The sequence below is a fragment of the Plectropomus leopardus genome, chromosome 16 (genome assembly GCF_026936395.1).
Source record: "Plectropomus leopardus strain MGB_pleo_1.0 chromosome 16, ASM2693639v1, whole genome shotgun sequence".
In the NCBI taxonomy this organism is placed as follows: Eukaryota; Metazoa; Chordata; class Actinopteri; order Perciformes; family Serranidae; genus Plectropomus; species Plectropomus leopardus.
Window position 1 is genome coordinate 25,041,357 of NC_142191.1, and position 8,798 is coordinate 25,050,154.

The 8,798-nt window shown below is 38.5% G+C and overlaps 2 protein-coding genes across 2 annotated transcripts; both read left to right on the plus strand.

Annotated features, from left to right (window-relative positions):
• Positions 1–12: 12 nt before the first annotated feature.
• Positions 13–3,240, plus strand: nsl1 (NSL1 component of MIS12 kinetochore complex). Its single transcript, XM_042503802.2, has 6 exons — positions 13–268; positions 1,246–1,318; positions 1,431–1,564; positions 1,772–1,826; positions 1,927–1,994; positions 2,080–3,240. Exons 1-6 carry the CDS (start codon positions 80–82, stop codon positions 2,308–2,310), a joined length of 750 nt encoding a protein of 249 aa, XP_042359736.1. The 5' UTR covers positions 13–79; the 3' UTR covers positions 2,311–3,240.
• A 375-nt stretch (positions 3,241–3,615) lies between these two features.
• Positions 3,616–6,500, plus strand: batf3 (basic leucine zipper ATF-like transcription factor 3). The gene is made up of 4 exons (XM_042503845.2): positions 3,616–3,831; positions 4,089–4,193; positions 4,695–4,739; positions 4,947–6,500. Exons 1-4 carry the CDS (start codon positions 3,757–3,759, stop codon positions 5,088–5,090), a joined length of 369 nt encoding a protein of 122 aa, XP_042359779.2. The 5' UTR covers positions 3,616–3,756; the 3' UTR covers positions 5,091–6,500.
• Positions 6,501–8,798: the final 2,298 nt, after the last annotated feature.

Here is an 8,798-nt window from a genome sequence, read left to right on the forward strand (position 1 = left end):
AATATTGGCAGTCGTACCAGGAAGCTCAAATATATTTCCGGTTTACGTGAAAAAAATATAAACAAAGTTGGCGGTAAAGATGGAGCCCGAAGAGAGTAAAGCCTTACCGAGCGATGAAACGGACCAGCAGTACAGAGTGCAAGTAACGTCGAAGAAACAAGTAATCGAGCAGATGAATAAATACAAAGACATTTTGAAGACAGCGCTGGACGGACAGAAGGACGCCGCGGAGGAGACGAAGCGAGTTTTACTGCAGGAGCTGCTGGCGGTGCGTCTGACTGAGTGTTTACATGGTCATTTTACTACCTACACAAGTAGATATTTCAGGGAGAAGCAAATGGTGTCTGTCAAATTTGAACGGACTGCTGGGGTTATTTTTATTAAGACTTTTGGTCCCACAAGGGCTCAGAGAAACCTCAGTGGCTCAGAGAAAAGCGCACCAGGTCCCATCCGAAAAACGTTATATTTAATGTTTGCTCTGCTGTCAGCATTCATAAAAACCATAAAAACATTAGTAAATGCACTTATAACATTTGTTTACACCAACTGGTGGTTTCGGCTTTACACTGGTGGTGGGCAGCTCTTTATTTAAATAAAACCTCAACTTTGAACTGAGTCTTCTCAGCTGGAGGTGAACACACAGGTTGGAGTCTAGCTAATACAACTGTCAGCAGTGCATTCATCAAACTCATCATTTCCAGGAATACTTAGTACAACTCATATGAAGAGGCTCTGAAATGAAAACATTTTATTAGAGAATTCACTTTTTAATCAATAAAACATATGTTTTTACTTCAAGTTAATGACAAATTAGTATTTGATTCCACCAAATTCCAATGTGTTTTACAAAGTAAAAAAAAAAAAAGTTAATAAGAGTGTCTGGACAGTTGATTAAAAAAAAATCTTTTTAGCAAAACTGCAAATATTCTTTAATTCCAGCTTCTCATTTTGCAAAATTTTTCTGCTTGTCTTGCACAAATATAGATAGTAAAATGAATGTCTTTGAGTTTTGTCAGACAAAACAAGACATTTAACTGCATCACTTTGAGCTTTAGGAAAATGGGATTTCTCACTATTTTCTGGCATCTTTTCCACCAGACTTTTAATCAAGGAAATAATCATCCGATTTATCAGCAGTTGTTAAAAAATGATGCATTCTGGACATTTTATTTGATATGAATTGTTGATGGCTTTATTGTGTGTTGAAACTGTGTATAGTAGTGAAAAGTATTTGCATTTGTGCAGAACTTTGAGGCGGCTGTTCAGGACAACGTGTTGGTGAACGGGCAGCCCTGGGAGGAGGCCCCTGATGTTGAAGGTGATTCTCTCTGCCACTTCTAGGTTTACTTTATATCCTTGATCGATTAAAAGTGCTGTCCTAAATTAGATAATATAAACCAGAGTTTCTGTTTCTCCTCTCACACATTCAGTGGAGGATGAGGCTGCTGATCTGGAAAGCCTGCTAGATGACACCATTGTTGAGACCACCAGGAGGCGGCGTACGTACCCAAGACAGATCCTGCCACATGTGGTCCACTCCCTCAAAGCCCAGCGTAAAGTCATGGTGGGTGTGGGATCTCACTGGAAATGGACATTTCAAGGGGCTATCCTTTCAATAAATCAGTCTCATGGTAACTTTGTGTTTGTTCAGGGCTGATAAATGTCAGATCAGCTATCCATCAAAGGAAATCAGTTTGGTTGAAAGTAAAAAAAAACAAAACTTGTTGACTCAAAAAGAGAAAATAACTGAACTACGTTTTTGACTTTTCAGAGGCTGTATGAGCATGCAGTCAAACCTCAAGAGGTGTCCAAAGATCCAGATCAAGGTAGTTACCTTTAATCACATTCACAACTTGTGCTTAAATCAGGAAGATCTACTTCTCTATAAGCCAGACATTTGAAAGTCTTGTGCGTGTGTTTCACCAGAGAGCATCATGAGCGACTTGTCAGCAGCAGCTCCTGGAATGGTCAAACAGGCCATCCAGGTCATAAAGGTAACGCACACACCAGAGCACGCCAAAACAGCATTATAGATGAATATACAGGTGCTTTATTGATCCTTTTTTTTTTTTTTTTAAGTCAATCAACACTCTGCAGAAACAAGCCGAGGGCCTCTGCGACATCCTCAACATGAAACCAAGCCAGGCCACCCTAGATATTCACAGAGAAGTGTTTGGTTTCAACAGCCAATCAGACGCCCCCCGCCCTCCTGTGAATGGAGCCACGAGGAACAGGCAGCCAATCAAGAGAGCCGTAGAGGAAGCAGCTGCCGCAAGCAGCTATGGGCCCCTCAGTAAGAAACCCGTGTGAGAGGGCGAGCCAGAGTGACACTTCCTGCTACCATTACCACTGAACAGTGGTAATGGTGTAATGTCATGGACTTTTGTTGTTCAGTTATTAAAGAATAGAAAACAGCAGTTAAAATGACATTTAAAGTTTATTAATTTTAAACATAGTGAAAGATTTTCTTCAACATGTACAATTAAGGTTTCGTGTGTCACATTTCAACATGGATGTGTGATGTAGTAGGTGAGATATTACTATAGTAATGAGTTGGTAACTTTGGAAAAAAAATAACTGTGGCATATTTGCTGCTACAGCTTTGAGAGAAGAAAACTGTTTTAGTGACATGTGGGACAAAAAGAAACAGTGTCACAGCTGAGACTGCTTCTTCTAAGTGACAAACGAGCCAGATGAAGCGAACACCATACTGGTTGTTCCTCCATTCGCAAAGATTTTCTTTGGTGCGCTGCAGGCCCCTTATTACATTTTAAATCTCGTATTTTTTGCGCTTGACCCGCACCCAACTGAATTATACCACCGCAGGGGGACATTGAATTTTGACATTGAATTTTCTTGTCACACCAGCGCATCACAATAAGTGAGAAAGTAAAAAAATTTTAACATTCACAAACTTTATCTTGTCTGGTTAAGGAAAAAGTCTTTAAACAGTGTCTTGATTTTAAATCAGAGATTTTGCAGATCATTTTGCTTCATCACCAGAATTTCTGAAAAAATAAAATAAAGTCTTCGGGACTTAACTGAACCAAATAAAGTTGACTCCTGTTATGCAGTTCATAATGTGTAAAAATGGATTTACAAACACTTAGTTTGTACTTTCTCCCAGCCTGAAATGAACTCAGTCCTTTTTAAACATTTAAATCTATCCTGTCCGTTCATATTTGTCATTTTAACGTTACTCTTAAAACCTATAAATAAATGTTTTTTTCACAACTTGCACTCTATCTGTTCTGTGGTCTTTGTAAAGGATTAGGCTGGCTTTATTGTCAACAAATCCAATGAGAAAAAACAAAACAAAACATACCCAAACATATGTTTGTCCATCCCATAGCTTTTTTTTTTTTTTACCTCATCTACCCAGTCTGCAGCCCACTGGTTCCAAATGAAAATGTGAGGAAATGTTTGATACTGTTTTAGCTATAATGTTTTTAGTTATGGATTTATACACATTCACATGAGGTGAATGTTAGTCCATAAAAGGCTCTGGTCAACTGCGGACACTGAGTCATATGACTTATGTGAACTGCCCTCACTGCTTCTTCTAAAACGGCAGCGAAATTGAAAAGTGAAAAGAAAGCAGAAGTGAAACTGCAGGCTGTTTTCTGCCTGGTTTGTTTGAAATCTCCTTCAACTCGATGCCCAGTGCACAAATAACACTTTATTTTCTGAGAGAGTCAGAGTGCAGGATATCCTCCTGTTTTTCTTATTTTAATGCACCTTTAAAAAAAATCTGTGATGTCACACCATGATTCTTCCTGCCCATCTCATCAGAAGAATATCAAGAATAACCTCCTCTGTGAAGGATATGAGGTAAGATCACACCAAATATCCAGTTTAATTGTGTGCAAAAGATGTTGGTGTCGCCTGTGTCTGCTCTGATTTCATTTTTGGCTGCCAAACGACAACAAAGCACACAAAACTTCAACAAAAAAACGTATGCAATCGTTGGAATACAGTTAAATGACAAAAATGCAGCCTGTTGACCGGGAGGGAGGGGGTAATTTCAGTTATCTCCTATGACATACACCAAAGGAAATAATTGTGTGTGTGTGTGTGTGTGTTTGCAGGGTTCAGAGGATGAAGGCAGGAGGCTGAAGAGGAGAGAGAAGAACAGAGTTGCAGCCCAGAAGAGTCGGAAGAGACAAATACAGAGAGCTGACCTTCTGCATGAGGTGTGTGTGTGTGTGTGTGTGTGTGTGTGTGTGTGTGTGTGTGTGTGTGTGTGCGTGCATGCGTGCATGTGTGCATGCTCCTGCTCTTCCACCTTTGTGTGGAAGATCAATTGCATACCTTGAGAATAAGGCAGTTTTTTTCACCGTTTCATGTAGCTGTTGGAGGGCGAAGCCTTGGAGTTAAGGGTAGTATTCCATAGCTAATGCACCTCCATAAAGTTTGGGTAAGCTATTGTTTGAGCTAAATCTCAACCCTCCAATACAAAATGACCCAGAGACAGAATAATCAGGGACTTTCTCAAACTTAAGACAACAAAGGCCACATTTTAATTAGAAAAACATGTTAATTATGTAATTTTGATGTGTAAAATTCATTTCAGGTAGAGAGAGCAGGGAGCAGGTAAAGTAAATATGTCTGCACATAATGTAAAATGTCCAAAACGCATGAATTTCTGCCTTTCATGTTCTCTTTTTCTTTTCCTCCCTCTGCCTCTCCTTCAGGCCTGTGAGCTGCTGGAGCAGAAGAACAGGAAGCTGAGAAGAGAGGTAATTATAATATACATTCATCGTGGATATTATGTCTCCCTGCTTGGATTAGATCATGTGTTTCATTGCTCTAATTCAGTGTTCCTCTGGTGTCACCGTCAAAGTGGTTTGCACTGGACATACAAATCCAATCTGGAAAAACTGAACAGGTAAAGACAATCAATAATCATTGATAAAGTAAATATCTGCTTGCTGACATGTCTGCAGGTGGATTCTCTGTCTGAGGAGCAGCGTCTGCTGTCCGAGACACTCAGGGCCCATGAGCCATTTTGTCCCGTCATGCACTGCTCCTTTGCCTCATGCACCTCGTCCAGCCTGCAGCCTGACACTATGGCAGCCCGCGCTGTCTGAGGCAATGATGTGTCTGACCACAGTGAACAGTGCAGGTCTCCTCTGAAGTTACTTTTTGTGTAATGCCCCATCAAACTACTAGAAGGCGCTGTTCACCGAGTTCAGGGATAAAGTGGTGACTCAACAGGTGTAATGTGCTACGGGATTTATAATCAGAGGAAGGCGCGCCCTCTGGTGGTTTAAGGTATTTCAGCAGTTCATGCCCATAATATAGTTAGAGACTTTGTCACACTATACATTTAATTCCCACTATACAAATGATTTGACTCAATTTTCAGCTCGCAGATGAGAAAAAATGAAACATTCAGTTCAACTTGTTGTATGCAAGTCTGGTTTTACAGAATGACTTCTTTCATTAAGTCATTTATTATAGTTTTTCTCTGTTGTATGAGTGCATGACTTTTACTGATGTCACATCTGTAGAAGAAAAAAAAAAAAAAAAAAAGCAAATACATATTTTAGCTATGCTTTTCAAAAACAAACTGACTAACTAACAAAAAAATTAAAAGGAAAGACTTGTAGATGTAGATTTTTGTGTTTTTTTCCAGCAATGTGGGAGGTAAATGCCCAGTTAGTGAGAGATTTGTTGGAAATGGTATTTTCATTGAATAGGTATTTAATAGTGTTGAAAATAGACATGAAAGACCACAAATATGTGAGTATGCGAATTCAGTGTGAACATCTCCTTTGCAGTAAATGTTGTATGTGCTGTCTTTATGTTCAATGAAGTTAAAAAAAAAAGTTAGTGTGATGTGTTAATCTGAGGAGTAAAATCTTTGACATTCTGTTAACATAATAAAACCATACAATCACTTTTTAGTCATTTTTATTAATCATGCACAATGATGTTACTGAGATCCTGAAATATTCTATATATAAACATCTAAATAAAACAAACAAGACCAAAAACATAATGTGCCAGCAAAGTTCATGTATCTTTTTGCTGAAAAATAAAGTTGAGCGTATTAAGTACCATTTGTTGTGGACACTGTAAATAACAGCACAGGAAGATTTCTCCCACAAAAATTGCTTTATTACACCACGTGACATTTTGGGTCTAGAAAAAGTACCAGTTTGTGTACTTGTGATTATAAAGTGATGTATAGAAATGTGGAGTTTGTTATTCATTCATTTAATACGTTAATTTCTATAAGAACTACATTTACTACCTTGTGGTTGAATGCCTTTGTGAACCATTCAAGTTGTAGTTACAGTCCATGTCTGTGAAAATGTGGATGCTTCACACACTGTCCCTCCGACAGCAGTAAAATACAATCAGGACCCAAGTTTAGTGTCACCAGGTGCATTCTTGAGATATCGTGCTCTAAAATTCTTTCTGAGAGAGAAACATTCAACCCTTCAAACTTTTTATTTTTTGGCTGCATCATTAAAAAATGGGAATGTTTCAGATGCCTATTGTCTTATTGCATACACTTAAAAAATGCCTGAGGTGTGTATGTATGAAAATTCTGAAAGTTCTTGTATGTAAAATAGAAGTTTGAGGAATTTAACTGACTGCTGCGCAACATCTGTGTCAAAGATATACCTGATGTCACTTCAGAGTCCAAGAAATGAATGTCAAAGTGATATTAATACCTACAGGCTTTTTTCAAAAATAAGCTATTAATGCATTTGTCATCATAATCCATTAAACATGCACCAGGCGAAATGATTTTTTCATTTGCACCAATAATTGTTGTCACACTGAATGTGATGAAATTCTGCGTGTTTGAAATTGTTTTAATTCAATTCAAGAGGAAAAAATGGAATATATATAATAATGTTCAAGTAAATTTAAATTTTAAGGTGTATGAATGTTTTTTGAATCAACAAGAAGTCAAGATGTTCCCACACAAAAAAAAAGAAAAGAAAAAGAAATCAAAGTTATTAATAAAAACCACTTTGTGGTAACTGATGTAAGAAAACTGAGAAAAAAAACCCTCAAGTGTGTCATAAGTTTCCTGTAATTCTGTGAACATGTTCCCGAACTTCATTCAGAAAAAAAAGAAGGACCTTTGGGATATGACCTCATTTTACTGAAGCTCTTGAGGTCATTTTGAAGTCACAGGTGTGTCAGAAAGGATCCATAAAGTCATCTGCATCATCAGCAAAGAGAGCTGTGGTTTAGTTACGCTAAAGGAAGCTCACCAAAAATAATAGTTCCTTAATTTGACCACAGTCATATCATACATAATGTGCTTCAGGATTCCCTTTCATTTTTTCTTCCTCTTCCACGCCGAGGTGAATGAAAAGTTAATCTTGATATCGATACTGACGCAACCAACTGACATGAAACTGAATCGTTTCTTTGCAGCAGACTTCTGGAAAATGGATTGATGATTAGTCTTCAAAAGTCTTTTTATCTAATAATAGAAAAACAAAAAAAAAGATATTTGTTGTTACAAAATGGCTCAGTGAATGTGAAAGCCAAGCATGAAGTGTCAGGTGTGCTAGGGAGGTTTTGAACTTGCAAAACCAACAATACAGTGTGGATGTCTGCTGAAGGAAGGGAAGAAAGCAAGTGAACACCTGGGCCAGCTTTTATAGCTGGCAGGTTAGCGTAATCAAAGTAACGACCCTCCAATGCGAGTCAGCTGGCTGATGACATTGGTCAGGACAGCCTCCAAGACAGTGGGAGGGAGAGCTTTGTTCATTAAAGTATGCCCAATGGAAACACGTCAATTTTGAAAAAGCTCCCATTTATCACAAAAAAAAGTCCTTCCACAGGGGTGTCTGGTGGCTTAGTGGATTAAGCAGGTGCCCTGTATATACTGGCACTGTCTAAACTGCAGCAGCCATGGGCTCAAGTCCAGCTCACAGCCCTTTGCTGCATGTCATCCCCTTTCACACTGCTGATCTATCCTATCTAATAAAGGCAAAAATGCCAAAAAAATAATCTTAAAAAAAAAAGTTTTTACACCTGGATGAAGTGATATTTCAGGCAATTCAAAAAAGCCAATGTTTTGAACATTGATTGTTATGGTTGTTGGAATGGTATCCCAAGAGGAGAAGTGCATAACATCGCGAGAAAAATCACATAACATCACTTAATTGAAACACAGTCATCTCGTAACTGTGTTTCGTAAATATCCTTTAAATTTTGCGCAAATCTGCAATGGAAGCCCGCCTACTGTAGGATGAACAGCTGGCCTGTGGATGGAGACACAACAGGCTGCTACAGGGAAAGTCTTTACAGCTACAATGTATCATGACCAAATAATAAAAATATGAAACTAGATATCCCAACATGTGGTTATATGCCTCTGCACACTGGTAAGTTACACACACAGTTACATCCATGTCTGTGAAAACATGGATGTTTCACACATATCTTGCCCCCAGCAGAACAGAAGCTCTGTACGATCAGCACAGTTTCAAAGTGGGCACCCAAGATAAGTGTCACCAATGCAGTATCTGACCAAATGTCTCCCCTTTTGGTCCACACTGTTTTTTGCAGAACATTATGATGTCATAGCTGACCTTTAACCTCTTGGATATTAAATGTCAGAACTTCATCATTAAATCCTATCAGACATTTATGTAAAAACTGAGCACATGAATTCTTGAGTTAAGGCTGAAATGTTTTATGAGGTCACCATGATCTTTGACCTTCAACTCCCAGAGTCTAATCAGTTCATTCTTGAGTCCACTCGAACATTTGTTCCAGATTTGAAGGGATTGCCTCAAGGTGTTCTTGACTTTCACAAG

What these genes read in the sequence shown, in the direction of transcription:
- nsl1 (XM_042503802.2), top strand. Translation starts at nt 80, where the DNA reads ATGGAGCCCGAAGAGAGTAAAGCCTTACCGAGCGATGAAACGGACCAG. An exon ending in AAGCCCAGCGTAAAGTCATG is followed by an intron (nt 1,565 to 1,771) that starts GTGGGTGTGGGA and finishes TTGACTTTTCAG; the next exon opens with AGGCTGTATGAGCATGCAGT. An exon ending in GTCCAAAGATCCAGATCAAG is followed by an intron (nt 1,827 to 1,926) that starts GTAGTTACCTTT and finishes GTGTTTCACCAG; the next exon opens with AGAGCATCATGAGCGACTTG.
- batf3 (XM_042503845.2), top strand. Translation starts at nt 3,757, where the DNA reads ATGTCACACCATGATTCTTCCTGCCCATCTCATCAGAAGAATATCAAG. An exon ending in TCCTCTGTGAAGGATATGAG is followed by an intron (nt 3,832 to 4,088) that starts GTAAGATCACAC and finishes GTGTGTTTGCAG; the next exon opens with GGTTCAGAGGATGAAGGCAG. An exon ending in ACAGGAAGCTGAGAAGAGAG is followed by an intron (nt 4,740 to 4,946) that starts GTAATTATAATA and finishes ACATGTCTGCAG; the next exon opens with GTGGATTCTCTGTCTGAGGA.